This window comes from Hibiscus syriacus, unplaced genomic scaffold (genome assembly GCF_006381635.1).
Source record: "Hibiscus syriacus cultivar Baekdansim isolate YM2019G1 unplaced genomic scaffold, ASM638163v2 tig00116946_pilon, whole genome shotgun sequence".
Taxonomy (NCBI): Eukaryota; Viridiplantae; Streptophyta; class Magnoliopsida; order Malvales; family Malvaceae; genus Hibiscus; species Hibiscus syriacus.
The window spans coordinates 158479-176254 of NW_024063481.1; the positions used below are offsets into that span (position 1 = coordinate 158479).

The 17776-nt window shown below is 32.9% G+C and overlaps 1 protein-coding gene across 1 annotated transcript; it reads left to right on the forward strand.

Moving 5' to 3' along the window:
* The first annotated feature begins 12897 nt into the window (after window positions 1-12897).
* Window positions 12898-14096, forward strand: LOC120188505 (leucine-rich repeat extensin-like protein 6). The gene has a single exon (XM_039191913.1). It carries the CDS (start codon window positions 12918-12920, stop codon window positions 14055-14057), a length of 1140 nt encoding a protein of 379 aa, XP_039047844.1. The 5' UTR covers window positions 12898-12917; the 3' UTR covers window positions 14058-14096.
* The last annotated feature ends 3680 nt before the right edge of the window (window positions 14097-17776 follow it).

Genomic DNA, 17776 nt, shown 5'->3' on the forward strand with positions numbered 1-17776 from the left:
GAATTTAAAAATTTGACTATAAATTTAATTTATGATCCTCTTATTTCAGATTCAATCGCATAATTTTAAGGAAGAAATAATTTTTATAAATTATAAATAAGGTATTTATTTATTTAAAAATATCAGAAAAGGACATCTAGTTGTTTTAAGACAACCCCTTTCTTTAATATTAAAAAATAAATAAATAATAAAATATGATAATTTTTCCTAAAACTAATTTAAATAAAACTAGATTAAATATAATATTTTATTAACTTAAAAATATCAGAAAATGACATCTAGTTAATTTAAGACAACCCTTTTTCAATATTAAAAAATAAATAAATATTATTATTTAATTAAGTTATGAAATTATTCAAATTATATTGTATTTCATATAAATATTAGTAACTAAAACAATAATTAAAGTACTATATTTAAAGTATTGAAAAATAAAAGACAATAATAAAATAAAATAGAATTGCAATTAAATAATAACCAAAATAAAAGGAATTTAAAACTATATGATTAAATTGTAAAATATAAATATTAATGGACATAATTAAAATTATCATAAAATAAAAATATTAACAGTTTAATTTAGCCATAAATATTAATATGAGATTAAAAAAATAATAATAAAATTAAAAGGACTAATTGTGATATTTACCCTAATATTTTAACATATATATACATTGACTAAATTAAAATTAAAATAAAATTTGAATATTGAATTAAAATATATGGAAATTTATTGCAGTAACTAAATTATAATAAAACAAAATTAAAAGATATAAGTAAAACGTATAAAAATTGATTTTAGTGACCAAAATAGATGTTTACAAAATAGCAGGGACCACGGACCGTGTTTACCCATTTTCTAAAATTACACATACACCCCTCCCCAAAGTGACGCCATTCGAGGAGGGGTATTTAAACCCATTTAATCGGCCTTCAAGGGCCGATTTTCTCATTTTTCCTCTTTGGTTCTCTCTCTAAAGAGAGAGACCTTTCCCTTCTCTCTAACTTTCCTCACCAGAGGGAATTCCGAAAACCGTCATCCACCATACTCCGGCACCGATATGGTGTCCGTTCTCCGAAAAATTACAAAATACCATAAAATATAGATCGAAACGCCCTAAAGCCTATTATGGTGTCCGTTTCCCTTAAACAGCCCCAAAATTTCCTAGATCTACAGAAATACCTTCGGTATTTCGACTCTCTCAGCGATGCGTGGAGGCTATAGGAGGTCCGGTCCGTGCATTCTTCGGTAAGCTTCTCTCCTTTTTATTTTTTGGTTTGATATTTGGCTGTTGTGAGTTGTATTACTCGTTGTGTAATGGGCTTCGGTATACTATTGGGCCTAAAAATTAATTATTTGTAATTTATTTATTATTTAATAATAATGATAATAATAATAATAAAATAAATAGGCAAAAAACTAGTGTCTACAAATCAATTGTAATACTCTACTAGTGGATACATCATTAATGGATTTAAAGGAAACTTTCTTTTGTTTTCCTGTTGAGTATGCATTACATATTTTATCTTTATCAAAATTTTAGCTTTGGCAACCCTCTTACTAAATCTCCTTGAATTAGTCTTTATAAAACACTCATGCTAGTGTGTCCTAGTCTCATATGCCATAACCAACTATCATTTTCATCCTTGGCAACTAGGCATAATTAGTCATATTTAATGAATCTAAATGCACCATGTATATGTTTCCTATTCTATGACCAATAAGCATATTCTATGACCATCCAGCTTAGTTGGTAAAGCACAAGGTTTCTTAACCTTGAGGTCGTGGGATCGAGTCCCATGGAGGGCATTTCATAATTTGGAGGTCTCCTATGGAAGCTGCTCTCAACCTAGTGTTGGGGGCAACCTACTATCTTACCTCCCCTTTACCCCATTACATATGGGAACAAGGGACAACCATTTTTAATTATATGCAATGTCAATGACTTTACAACTTGATTCAAACAAAATATTATATCCTTTATCGCATAATTGAATAATACTCAATCGATTATGCTTTAACTCATTCACATATAATACTTTTTCTATTTGTATGGGAGAGGTATTACCTATAGTACCTATACCTTCAATGTAACATTTTGAGTTGTCACCAAAGGTAACTACTCCTCCATTTTTGTCGTTAAGCTCTATAAACTGGCTCTTGTCTCCGGTCATGTTTCTTGAGCATCTACTCTCAAGGAACCATGAATTTAAACTTGTATTTTGTGCCTTGTAGAAATGCTCCTTTTCCTACAAACATAGATTATTTTTTATTTTTGGTACCCAAATTCATTTGGGTCCATATTCATTAGTTCCTAAAATCCTAGTCCCCTTAGGTATCCATTTATTTAGGATATACTTACCTTTAATAGTATTGAGTCCTTTAGAGACCCATATACTTCTAACGATTTTTTCATTAGAGGTTCTTTGGGGACCTCTATACTTGTAGTTTTTAAAATTCTTTTTAATGTAGTTGGATTTTGAATTTTCTCCTTTTTCAAAATGTTTTAGTCCAACTCTATTGAAAGAAGCTTTAAGATCATCAATTTTCTTTTGATGATATCATGGACTCTTAAAAGTAAATTATGCAAATCAGAATTTTTCTTTTCAAAATCTTCGATTTTGATTTGCAATTATTTAATTTTACTTTCAATATCATTGTTGGTACTGGATATGAGATTATTTCCGTTTTCAATTTAGAAATATCTTTCTTGTATTTCGAAAATAATTTCTCATAGTCTGAAGCTAACCCAGTATATTCTTTTAATAACTCATCAAAAGAATAATCTTCTAAATCAAATGAGTTAGAGGTTACCTGAGAATCTTCCCCGGTGGCCATCAAGCATTCATCATCTCTCCAAGTAGCCACATGTGCTTTATGTTTCTTCTTGGAATGACTATTCTTCTTTAATTTTGGGCAATCGTATTTGACATGCTCGGGCTTTTTGTATTCATAGAAAATGATCGGGTCCTTCTCCTTTGGTTCATTTTTGAAGCCTTCATTTCTTTTGAATTTCTTCCTCTATTGGGCTTCATTAATTTTCTGAACCATTTGGCAAATTATGTCATCTCTTCAGCATCGTCATCATCATCAGAATCACTCTCATTTTTTGTGGATTTAAGAGAAACTCCAATGTTCTTCTTTTTCTCTGTCTCTTTCTTTGCCTCGTCCTTCTTCTCAGGGTCTACCTCATCTTGAATCATCATTTCATGAGTGAGGAGAGAACTGATGAGTTCATCGAGAGTTAAAGACTTTAAATGTTTAGCTTCGATAATCGTCGTCTTCTTTGATTGTCAAGCTTTTGGAAGAGAATAAATTATCTTCCTTACAAGCTTCTCATTTGGAATGATTTCTCCATATTCTTTGAGGCCATTGACAATAATGGAAAATCTATCCTTCATAGCTTTGATGTCTTCATCCGGTTTCATCCTGAAATTTTCATAGCTATGAGTAAGAAGACTAATTTTGGATTCTTTTACCTCCTTGGTGCCTTCATGAGTGACTTGTAGTTTATCCCATATCTCCTTGGCGGTTGTACAAGATGAAACTCTCCCGTATTTATCTGGTCTAAGTGCGCAGAAAATAATATGGATAGCCTTGGTTAAGTTTCCTGAAATTTTCATAGCTATGAGTAAGAAGACTAATTTTGGATTCTTTTACCTCCTTGGTGCCTTCATGAGTGACTTGTAGTTTATCCCATATCTCCTTGGCGGTTGTACAAGATGAAACTCTCCCGTATTTATCTGGTCTAAGTGCGCAGAAAATAATATGGATAGCCTTTGAGTTAAGTTGGAACATTCTCGTCTCTTTTTCACTCCACAAATTTGGATCTGTGGATGGTTCAGAGTATCCGTTCATCATGATTTTCCATGCTCTTATGTCACTATCTTGAATGGAGTACCTTATCATATTCTTATAATAAGCATAGTTAGCTCCGTTGAATAAATGAGGCTTGTTGACGGGAAATGACTCAAGAACGAAGTCGAACTTTTATGTGGAGGTCATTGATGACTTGAATATTGATATAACTCTTTCCGAATCGAATCAAGAGGTGGTAAAACCTTCAAATAAGTGCAGCTCTGATACCAATTATTGAGTTAATCGATCGGATGAATTGGCCAAGAGGGGGTGAATTGACAATTAAAATTCGATGGAATCTTTTGCAGAAAATTGAAAAGATTTTCACAACAATTTAGAGTGGTTCGACATTCTCAAACAAAGTCTACATCCATAACCTTAGCTATCTACACTAAGGATTTTTTACAAATTCAGTAATTTGTCTTTCTTTTAAGGACAAAGAGTAACCTTATAACTCCCTCAAGAATTATACCCCAAATTCTTGAGAACACTCTCTCCCAAAGAGAAAATTACAAAATTTCAAACTTTACTGAAAAACCTCATAAGGTATATTGTTTGCACAATTCTAGAACAAGGAAAGAACACTAAAAGATAAATACAAATGAGCACAAATTGTGTTCTTGAAAGAAAAAATGAATATTGAATGAAAATAGTTTTGAATTTCTCAAACTTGAGGTTTGATGCTTTCTCTTTGTTTATCTCTTAATTCTTTTTGATCAATGGCTTTAGAACTTGTTTAAATACACCTTGGATCACTTATGAACGTTTGGGATCATTGGTGAAGTCAATAGAACCATTGTTGTATGTTTTCCACTTGAAAAATCTGTTGGGAGTGTAGGGATATCGGTACACCTGAAAAAGGGTATCAGTACACACAGTGTAAAATTCAAATATTTCGATCGTTATTTGACCAATTGTATCAGTAACTCCTTGGGGTATCGGTACACTAATTGCATTCGATGTTTCTAGGATTCAGAGGGGTATCGGTACATTCGGCTATGTATCGATACCCTTATTACATTCGAAATTCAGGGGTATCGGTACATTCGAAGAGTGTATCGGTACACCCCTACTTAAATTTCATTTTTGGCTCGATTAAGGTTTGAAATACTTTGTAAAAATTGTTTCAAAAATATTTTAAGATTAAAACAAAATTTTACACTTGAGTAAAGAGTAAAATTGACATTTAAAAAACTTGGAGGAATATTTTTAATATTCGATTATTTTAATCAAATATTATAATTGAAATTGAATATAAAATCTTAAAATTCATTTACACTTATTTGTTATATCAAAACATCAAAATGTTTTCAACATCAAGATTGTTGGCACAGGGTTCACTCGCTTAGGTAGTTGATCGAACAGTTCCACCATAGCTGACTCAATATATCCCAAAGGTTTTGGGAAGATAACCAAGCCATAGATGCCCAGTGCAAAAAGTCAATCACCTTCTATTCATCAAGATGATTCTTCATTAATTGCTTGATATGAGTCCAAGCAATTCCTTCTCCCTTGCCTTTGTGCTGAATCTGGTCAGTTACCCACTTTTCATCTACCCTTGTGACCTTTGCCAACCGGTCCATTTTGACTCCTTCACAATGCAATAGAGTAGTGTATTCCTCAATTGTGGGCACCATGTCTTCTTGGTTGAATGTAAAGCAGTTGTAACCCATGTTCCAAAATTACACTAATGCTCAAATCAATGATTCATCAATCTGGACATAGAGCATATGTGAAATATCACTGTACCGCTAGCAGAATCTTTGTCTCCTGTCATTTTTCCAGTTGTCCCAAATGCTCTGTAACTCTTGAATATCATTTTGTTTAAGGCTGCCAGAAGAATAGCCAACCAGATCTGACACATAGTTACTTTGCAGATTGTCCCCCTTTTCCTTCTGAGTCTTCTCTGACCATAGTTGGACCTTTGTATTTTTCATCTCTTGCATTACAACCCCTTTGTCTAATTCAAATTATTTGATTTTTAACGAACACTTTTTTGCGGATCAATACCTCTTTAAATGATACAAATGATTAGAAATAAAAAAAGAAACAAAAATGAAAGGAAACAAGTTTGTAAAATAAAAAAATAATAATCAAAATGATAATAAAAATAAATAATTCCTACTCCACATGATATCTACCCCACATGCTTTTTCTTCCTACCTGATTTCTATCACGTATGTTAATTTTCTACACAAATCCTAACCGCATATATTTCTAATTCGCATGCGTCGAACAGAAAATAAAGCAGGAAATAACTCAAGCAGCCTAGGCTTTAAAATGGAGTTTCAGGGTGAGCTCTAATTCTTTGCAGCATCCCGGTTTAGGTTCTAACAAAAAGGTACCCGAGTTCTCCTTGCCGGTGTCCCCTTGGGCTTGCCAGACCCTCAGTCTTAAGCCCATTACAAGCTTGTATGGACTGAGTTAAACTCGATAGGATACATTCCCTCATGTCTGTGCGGAGAATAAATTCACACGAAGACACAAGGTATATGAATCCCGAAGCTTACTTCCTAGGCCCATACAGAGAATAAATTCCCACGAAGGCGTCGCTTTCATGTCCACATAAAAAGTAGTTTGGAGCTCGAGTATAGAGCTTGAGAGAAATTTTTGAAAAGATGAAATCATTAAAAAAAACCATCAGTATTACTATTTATTTGAAAAATTATAATCAAAGGTAAATAATAAGGATCAAAAAGATAAATTTAAATTTAAACTTACAATTTTCGTTCAAGAAGACAACTGAAAATTAATTTTAGCCTGACTCGCTTACATATACCCAGCGGAGTTGCCAAGCTGTCGTAACTGTCCTTCGGGTGGGCCCGGAATCGGGTTCCGATTTAATTGCGATGTGATGGAGCCACCATCGATCATTTAAAATTAGGTTGATCGGATACCTTAATTTACCATTTTTACCCGATTTGCATTTTTACCATAATTGAATCGGATTCGGGAGTCGATTACAGTCAGGGAAGGATTAGCACCCCTATACTACCCTTTCGTTACCAATTTAATTTCTCGGTTGTCTTAACAACGAAAATTAAAAGTCAAATTAAAATTTAAAAGTTCGATCCGAATTAATTACCATTGAAGGATTTAAAATTGACCTAAAAAATATAAATCAAATTAATGTTAAATATAAAAAAATAAAATAAAATGAAGAATGAAAAGAAAATTTGAATTAAAAGGACCAAATTGAAAATAATTAAAAATCAATGACCAAATCAGAATTAATGAAAGACTTAAAGAAGAAAATAAGAAGTGAGGGGTCAATTGCATAAATATAAAAAATATAAATAGGGATTAAATTGAATAAATTCAAAATTTAAGGGAAAATTTATAATAGGTGACCAAAATGGATTTCACATCAAACTTAGGGACTATAGAAATAATTTAAGAAGTTCATATTTACATAAGGTCCTCCCTATAAATAGCCCTAAATCGGTCAATTGCATAAATATAAAAAATATAAATAGGGATTAAATTGAATAAATTCAAAATTTAAGGGAAAATTTATAATAGGTGACCAAAATGGATTTCACATCAAAACTTAGGGACTATAGAAATAATTTAAGAAGTTCATATTTACATAAAGGTCCTCCCTATAAATAGCCCATAAATCAAAAAAAATATATCATTTCACTCATTTCTCCCAAAATCAAACCCTATCTATTCTCTCTAAACTCTCTCAACTGACCTATGGTCAATAATCACTCCGACGAAGCCCTGCAGCACCGACCACCACTCCGGCCACCGCCTCCGGTGGCTGGAAAACCTAAAGCTTACCCAAAATTTCCCATCGACCCCGTGAACCTAAAACTGATGCCTAAACACCTTAAAAACACTTCCCCCGATGTAGATCTAAATGCGAAGTTTCAGTTTTTTACCTTTTTCCGATGAAGTTCCTTCGTTTTCTCGACGATTGTTCCTCCTCTGACAAGGATTCTACGCGTTGTTGTTTTTCAGGTGTGTTTTTCGATTTGTTTTTTTTTGTGGTTGCTGAGATTTCTCTTGTGTCTTTCTCGATGAGCTTGCAAGTATTTATAGCCCCTCGTTGGGGTTGTTTCCCCACTAAATCGGTGATGGTTCATTCCCGATTTTTGTGGATTTTGGTTCGTTGTTGCACGTTTGGTTATAGCTGATTTTTCGCCATTAGTTGCTGAGCAACAGGGAAGATTTCCTTCAATTTGCTCCCTGATTTTCAGCCTTGCTGCTGCGTGGCCTCCACGCGCGCCACCGTTGGCCACTTGGTCTCCCTCGTACGGTGCCTATGTTATTTTAGGGTTTATAAAACCCTAATTGTTTTGGCCTGGGGCTGGCCCTCTCTTCCTTTGCTAGATTCCCCGGGTTTGCTGGGTCAGGCTTGTTTCGATTGGGCTTCAAACGGGCTCTCCTGTTGGGTCAGGCATGTAAGCTTGGTTGGGCCTGGATGCTAACCGAACCCTTCATTACTACCTTGGGCTTGGACATGGACCTTGCCTGATTGGACCGAAAAATAAGAAAAATAATAAAAATAAATAAATAAAATAAAATAAAATAAAATAAAAAACAGAAAACAATAATATGTATATATTTCGAAAAATATGTTTTCAAAACTATCTGTTTTCCAAAAAATCATTTTTAAAACTATATATTATATGTTTTCAAAAATCATTTTAAAAAACTATATATTATATACGTTTTCAAAAAATATGTTTTCAAAACATATTATATATATTTTCAAAACCGGTTTTTTAAAAAACTCTATATTATATGCTTTCAAAAACCGTTTTCTAAAATCTATATTATATGTTTTTCAAAAATTATACTATATTATTATATATACTAAATAAGCCTCGTACGAAAATGAGTGACTACACGGAGGTTTATGTTTACACTTCTCTACCAACATCCATAGGACAACAAGTTTTGGATGCACTTCAATTGCAAGAATCTCAACATGGATAGTATCAAGGTCATCCATATTATCGGTCTTCTTAGGACAAGAGTCACACATGTGGTCATAGGTTCCACAATGAAAACAAACTATAGGAAGATATATTCCACAACTTGTGTGCGTCCATTAATAGTAAGCTTTGAAACTAAGGGCTTCTTCAAGTTTATGTTGACTGCCATGCGTGTGAATCAACCGTGATAACCGTTGTCTGTTTGGCAATTTATTTTGATCACAAAACCAATTCTCTCTCTCCATTACCTTGGATCATGCTTCGCTTGTAACAAGTAACTGAGACACTTGGAAGTCTAACCCATGCCATAATTCTACTAGGGCATGCTTATGAAGAATCAAAATATACCGACCAAGGTTCAACCGTAATGTAACATCCAAACACTGTCTAAGGCCTTTAAAGAGCAATTTTAGGTAGTCACTCCTCACCGAGAATTTGACAAGGTAATAATTGTTTTCAATATCGATTAGCTTCAGGAGGTTAAAGGGCTTTCAGATTGAATAAGATTCAGTTCTGGAGGGTTGTATATCCAATCCTACGACCAAATATCTTCACTACTGGGGTTAAGCCCATACTCTTCAAGGTAAGATGTTGCATGCGTTCGGAGAAGTTAATAAATGGGATTTTGGCAGTCACTCCAACCCAAACATCGTCTTCCATCAAATCAATGTCATCATCGTCAAGGGCTATAAGTTCTTCAGGGGGGATCCGTCGTGGGAGCCAACGACCATATCTCTATAAGATTTACAATCAGAATCATAAATCTACAATCATTTAAACAATAAGATCATAAGGACCATACGAGAAAGATTAAAAATCTAATAAAAAAAGTCAAACAAAGATAGACACAAATAGATCTGATTTCATCAGCAAACGAACTATGAAAGGGGATCAAGCTATTGAAAGACCACAAAATCGTAAATCAGACTCGAACGATGTGAAAAATTTTCCACAAAAGCAAAACGGGTATCACGCCATCTTGATCAGTCGTGACGATTTCAAATCAATCCTTAGAAAAAAAGATAAATGAAAAAATTGTCAAATGACCGAAAAATATGTCAAAAGATAAAAGAAAGTGTGACACAAAGGTATATGAAAACGTGTCATACTGGATTTTTTATTAAAATTAAATGAAATATTCTATTTAATTTTTTTATTATGAAAATGTATACTTTAATTTATAATATTAACATGATTGAAATCAATTATAAGTGAATGAGAAATAATTCTCAAAGAACCTTTTGAAAACAAATATTTAAGATACGAATTTAAATTTATCTTATGCTTTGAGTTTTGCTTGTGAGTTTGGATTTGCTAAATAATTTTTTAATGTAATTTTTTTTCAATATAATTATGTATATTCATAGATGAGAAAAAAATATTAAATTTTATTTAAAATATAAATATATTAGATTTATTTTTAAAATTTAATTTTAATCTTATATTATCTAGAATTTAAAATATTCTTTAAATACCCTAGGTTAAAATCCCCCATTGATTTCTTTTTCTCTTTTCTTAACATTAATTAAAATATAAATATATATTATGTTATAATTCATCTCTTAAAAGTGGAGTTTGTCTTAATGGTTAGGTCACGTCTTATTTTCTCTACATGCCTCATATTTAATTCTTCCCCAACAACGTTTTATTACACTTATTTTTTTAATTAGATAATAACACATGCCATTATTACAATTAATATAATTAAAAAACTAATGATCAAAATATAATCAAATGGACATAAATATGTCTTCCTCATAATCATTTATCATAGATGATATTAATATTTTTTTTCAGTCAAGTTTTTCATAAGATAGCTTAATTTAACATGGATCATGGATTGCACCATTCGGATCTAAAATTTAGATTGGACTTTATGGCAATCTAACTTTTTTCCCCTCTTGTTTTACCACTAGAGCAAGAAAAGTGGAACCTCCAACGAAGCATCGTTAACTTGTGAAATATATAATTGATTATCAACAATCAACAATTGTTTTAACCAAACATTTACTTTTGTCAACTGTGACAATATGTTATTAAATATTAATTGCATGTACAACTGACAGCATTTTATTTCAAAAACTTCAAATATTTAATAATTAAAAAAATGCAACTTCATTAATTAATCAGATTCTAATTTCCTGTCCACATACTGTTCCCGTTGAAATTAGCAGCTCCACTAACCTCCTTGCTTACTCTGGGGCAGTCGTTAGCCCATCATTATATATTTCATCAAATACGCATGCATGCTTATTTTGCATATTAAATTGATTTATTTATTTTTAATAATTTAGAGAATTATAAAGTAGTATTTGTTCATAATTTTCTTAACTATTGCATGCATCCTGTAAATACGGTTGCTAGAACCTAGGACCTCAAAGAAGAATAACACTCCCATTAATTGTTGACAGGGCTAGATCGAGGGGGCGGGAGCAGGCAGTTATCCCCTAAAAACTTAAAATTACCATATTTTTTATGTTTTCTTTTATGTTTTTTTATTGAAGATCTATTTTCGCTCCATAAAATTTTAGAAATTCGTCCATTTCTAAAATTTTAGAAATTCACTCCTCCTAATATAATCTTGTGTATGTCTCTAACAATTGAAATCACTTGATAAATTCACTCCACTAATTTAATTAGAGTTTGTTTACTTTGTCAAATTAAAATTTCCAACCTGCATTCTATAATAACTCTAGACTTAAAATATAAACCTTTTGTTCAAAAATAATAAATAATTACACTTAGTCCATCAGAAGGTGAAAACCGTAGTTTTGGTAAACATAATTTTTCAGTGTCGGTTGAACCATTCATCTTCATTTTTTATATTTGAAAGTCATATTTACAAAGATCTTAAATAATTATATTTCATATCCCTATATCTAAATATACTTTTAATACATATATTTTTTAAAATAATATATAATGCAAAATAATATATTTATCATTTGATTAAATAATTAATTTATATTTATTCTATTTTTAGAATATTTTACTCTCGATATTTTAATTTATGATAAAATGATTTCTTAATAGATAGAAATCAGTTGATAAACAAACCGTTGGCATTCTAAACTAAGAAATTTTTGTCTTAAAAAAATTTGAGAATTAAAATGATAAAAAATACAAGTCAAAGTGATTGATTAGTGAAACCTTAAAAGTTCTTTAACTTTAAAATGAAATTTAAGACCGAAATATTTTAGAAAACTGATAATAATAAAAATAATTATTTAATTAAATATTAGACATATTTTTAATATAATATTTTAAAAATATTTTAAATAAATGAAGACTTAATTCTACGCAGCAACAACAAAATTTACTATACGACAGAAAATTGGCACAAACAGGATGTAAAAGCAGGTTAAGTCAATGAGAAGAAGAGGAATATATTGGCGGTGGTTGGTTTTTAATATAAGTAAAATAATAATTAAAATTCTGTACTACACTAAATATATCCCCAGTTTTCCAAACAAATATCTGATAAATAATAAAAGGCGAGAAATAGTCAAGCTTTTCATCCTTCTAACTGAAATTTTTTTAATGTTGATAGCAAAATCTTCAATGACAACAACATGCAACCTTCTCCAAGAGTTGTCAATAAGATTTAATTTAAAAAAGTTGACTTGATTTTAAATATATAACTCAAATTAAATAGACTCATAGTTTTACAAACTCGATTAAATTATTTTAAAATTTGAGTTGAGTTATAAAACAAAACTCGAATAACTCAAAATTTTTAGTAATTAGTAGATTGATTCTCAAATTTAAGTCGAAACTCATAATTGTGTATGATATATGTATATCACATATGAAAAGATATATATATATATATTGTATATGATTATAGAAAATTGTTTAAAATAAAATTAAATAGTATCATGATATTATAAAAATTTACTATTAAGTTAATGAAACTCAAACAATTTGACTAAAGAAATTTCAGATAAATTTTGTGATATAAAATAATACTGTCACCTCGAATAACTTAACATTTTGTGACTGGAATTCACTCCATTGAACGATCAGCCCTAGTGGATAATGCTTATATATAATTCTTAATATGGTTTCTCAGCAAAAATACCAACACATTCATGGCAAACCCTTTCCCAACAATGGAGAAAACAACATATCTATCATCATTCCTTGAAGTGATCCTCACTGTCATATTTCTCTCCTCTACACCCTCTTACGCACTTGTCGACACCGGCATTAATCCGCCATTGATCCCAAAATCTCGACTCCTCAACGCCTACATAGCCTTGAAAGCTTGGAAACATGCCATGATCTCCGACCCCAATGGATTCGCTTCCAATTGGTACGGTCCGAACGTCTGCAACTACACGGGAGTGTTCTGTGCACAGGCAACGGACGATGCTTACGCTACCGTGGTGGCTGGAATAGACTTAAACCACGCCAACATAGCCGGCTCTTTACCCGATGAGCTTGGCCTCCTCACTGACCTTGCTCTTTTCCACATAAACTCCAACCGCTTCTACGGCACCCTACCCCAAAGCTTTAGGAAACTCAACCTTCTTTATGAGCTCGATGTTAGTAATAACAGGTTTAGTGGAGAGTTCCCTCACGTTGTTCTATATTTAACGTCACTCAAATTCCTCGACATCAGATTCAACGAATTCAGTGGGAGAATCCCATCACAGTTGTTCGATCTGAAACTCGATGCTTTGTTCTTTAACGACAACAAGTTCCAGTCATTGATACCGGATAATTTTGGAAACTCGCCTGCGTCGGTTATCGTGATGGCGAACAACGGTCTCAGCGGTTGCTTTCCGTCGTCAAGTTTGGTGAAAATGGCAGGAACTCTAAGGGAAATTGTTTTGATGAACAATGAATTTACAGGGTGTTTGAGACCGGAAATTGGGGCTTTAAAGGGACTGACGGTGTTTGATGTAAGGTCCAACAAGCTTGTTGGGCCATTGCCGGATGCTATCGGGGAAATGAAGAGCTTGGAGCTGCTTAATGTGGCTAATAATAAACTATCTGGTTATATTCCTCAAAGTATTTGTTCGTTGCCAAATCTTAAGAACTTCACCTTCTCCAACAATTTCTTCATTTCCGAACCTTCCAAATGCCTGGAGTTGCGAGCCAAAGATGATAGGAAGAATTGTATCCCTTATAGGCCATTGCAGAACTCACCAATGGACTGCAAGTCTTTCTATGCACATCCAGTTGATTGTAGTGTTTCTGGGTGCTCACCGCCGCCCCTGCCGCCGCCTGTGCATCACTGGCCATGAGGTGCATGATGATGTCACCACCGGTGCTCCGGTGTTAAAAGAAAGGGTCTTGAATTCATTTCATTTTGGTGGTGATGATGATGTCATGTATGAAAATTAAGAATATACATAAGCGTATTATTAATCTTTTGCAATTTGACTTTTGAGAATCAACATCCCAATTTTTCTTTGTTTACATTTTCTAAACGGCCTAATATAAAAATAAGTAATTAAATTATACTTAAAATTGATTTTTGGTATTTAAAGAATTTTTAATTTTTCCATTATACTTTTAGGTGTCTACTGTTAAAAATATCGTTAAGTGACACGTGTCATGTTCATATTTTTAAAAACATATTTTTAAATAATATTTTTAAATATATATATATATATATAAACGTGACACTTGTCATTTAACGTGACAACATTCCTAGACTTAGAAAAAGATAAAAAGACGAAGATATTTATTTGATGCTGCCAATTGTCCATCACATGAAGGGAATGATCCCTTAGGGTACAAAAAGAATTTGGGCATAAAATCCTAGGAGCCCTTAGCATAAATAGATAAGGACACCTCGTTTTAGGATAGCTTTTTGGAAAGTATGAGATCAGAAAGTGAGCAAGAGGCGGTTGCAACAAAGACTCCATTTTTCTTCCTTTTCTTCCTCTTTTCGTGGTGTCCTACATAGCCAAGCTCCTAGGGGATAACAAGCTAGGCCTTTGAGAGAAGCTAGTTTGTTAAGGCATTTCATGATAGCTCACACTTGGGAGCTTCTCTTCTCCTTTAATTGATTTTCATTCTTATTTGGTTGTGGGTTTGTAATGAAACAAATATTGAAGGTGTTTGATTCTAGTCCTGCCATGAACTAACTTATTTGGCACATGTTTGTTATGAATAAATATGTTTTTGTTTGAATGAATGGTTTATTATTTTCCGTGTTACATACTTGCTTTGTTCATTGTTTAACTGTTTAGATTTGTAAGAGCTTTTAAGAAAGTCGATATCTATGTTTGATCATTAATATCGAGAGATTTAGCCTTAGATCGTCGTAAGAAATGAGGTTGAGTTGGAAAGAAAAACCCTACTCACCTTAGAATTAGGATAAAGTTTCAACGACTAAAATGAGTAGGGCTTATTCGATAGAATATTGCTGATGTTTACGTTGAAAGGTATTGTTGTAGCATTTTTACTATCAGGTTTCTTACTAGAGATAGCCTATAAACACTTTTGCAAACTCTGTCGAACAGTATACTCATGGAAGATGTGAACCATTCTAGAAGACAAGGCATAAGATTCCTTACTAAACCCAATTGTTTATCCTTCTTGTACCTTGTTTGTGAGAGGTTATCAAGTTATATTTTCTCATACCCTAGTGCTCAACTTAACTTTGCTATAGCATTCTTTACTTTACTCTTTTTCACAACATTTCACCCACTTCAATACTTTGCCACAATATTCTTATCCAATTGTTCATACTATTCTACACTTTATTATTTATACTTTAAGAGCATAAACTTTACTCGATTTCCCTTCAATACCTATGGAGACAATACTCACTCATCATTGTATTACTTGTTCGTTGCATAGTTTGCATATCAAATATAGTACACTCACACACGCAACAAGTTTTTGACGCCATTGTCGGGGATTAGCAAACGATGATTTTAAGTTTAGTTTTGGCACTATTTTATTTCTTCTTTTTATATAGATTTACTTTTTTTTGTCTTTTTTAGGTGTTATGTTGTTGCATGACCCGTAGAGGATTTGAGAAACCTTTATTACCTTTGGTACCTAAAATCGAACACATTTTTCATCAAAGAAGACGTGTTTAGATAGCTCAAAGAGCCATGTACGGTGTTCAAAACCAAGTGAAGGATATTACAACAATTCATAATGAAGGAATTGTAGCTCATCCACATGCTATTAAAAGTCACTTAGCTCCCATTTTAGATGATCTCAGCCCTGGTATTATAGATCCCGAGATTCAGCCATGTTGAACTTGATTGGACAGTTTGGTGGTGAGCCTCATGAAGATGTAAGGCAACATCTTCGAGCCTTTCTGTAGGTTTTTTATTCATTTCAACAGCAAGGAGTGCACGAGGATGTGTTGAAGCTCAATTTATTTCCATATTCTTTGCGAGATCAAGCAACAGCGTGGCTTAGTGGAGTACCCTCTAGTTCGATAAAATCATGGACAAAATTATGTAAAAGCTTTTTGTTGTGGTATAATCCACCCAATATAAATACCCAACTGACAAATGATATTTATTCCTTTTATCAAGCTCATGAGAGTCTATGTATGAGTGTTGGGATAGAACAAGGGATAGCTTCGCAAGTGCATAAACCATGGATTTCATTCTTGTATGCAACTTATTATGTTCTACGATGGTGTGAATGGTCCAACGAGTATAATGCTAGATGCTTCAACAAATGGTACTTTGCTGGACAAGTCACCTAAAGAAGCATTTAATATCCTTGATAGGATAGAAAACAATGACTATCAATTTCCTTCTTCGAGGCTAAGAATGAGAATAATTCTCAAAGAGCATTTGAGTTAGACGCTAAAGATTCTGTCTTAGCTCAATTATCGACAACTACCAATATGTTGAATAATCTCTAATGTCCTACTGAAGTGGAGGAAGTCAAGGTTGCAAGCTCTTCTTGTGTTCTTTACAATGGCAGCCACCATGTGAGTGAGTGTCCTGACAACCATGAGTCTACCAATTACGTGGGAAACTTTAATATGAACAACAAGAACCACAACCCCTACTCAAAAACTTATAACCCAAGATGGTGTTAGCATCCAAGTTTTTCATGGGGGAATCAAGTAGCTAACAAAATAAGCATCTCAAATTGACAACAAAATCTAACTGAACCCCCAGGTTTTCAGCAAAATATGTCGTGGTAAATTGCCAACAAGGGGTCAACATCTTCATCGAACACCAACACTTTAGAAGCCACTCTTCAAGACTTTATGGTGACCTTGAAGGCTCTATTTCAAGATCATTCGACATCTATTAAGAACCAATAAGTATTATTACAAAGTCAAGAGGCATTGTTGCAAAGTCATAGTTCATCCTTGAGAGCTTTGGAAACCCAAATGGGTTAAATTGGTTAATCAATACATGTACACCCACAAGGCAGTTTACCTAGTGATACTAAAGTCACTAAGGATCAATGCAAAGAGCATTATATTGCATTCACTCTAAGGATTGACTCCTAACTTGACAGAGAAAACAAGTTAAGGCGGAACACTTGATGATCTCGACCCATAAACTGTGCAAGAAGAGTCTAAAGAGTGTGAGGGTTCACCTCTTATACAGAACAAGTCTGATGGTTCAACGAGTGAACCCAATAAAGACAGACATCATAATGTCACAACAAAATAAAGACCCCCGCCAGCAGAAGAATAAATCATACCTCTACCACCTTTCCCTCAGAATTGAAAAAGCAAAACCAAGACGTTCAATTCAAGAAATTCGTGGATATTCTGAACCAATTGTACATCAATGTCCCATTTTTGGAGGCCATTGATTAAATTCCTACATACACTAAGTTTTTAAAGGAAATTGTCACCAAGAAAATAAAGGTTGAAAAGTATGGGACTATTGCTATAACAAAATAGTGTTTTTCTGTACTGAGCAACCTTCCAGTGAAGATAAAAGATCCTAGAAGCTTTATCATTCCTTTTTCTATAGGCGATAATTACGTGGGGAGAGCCTTATGTGATATTGGATCG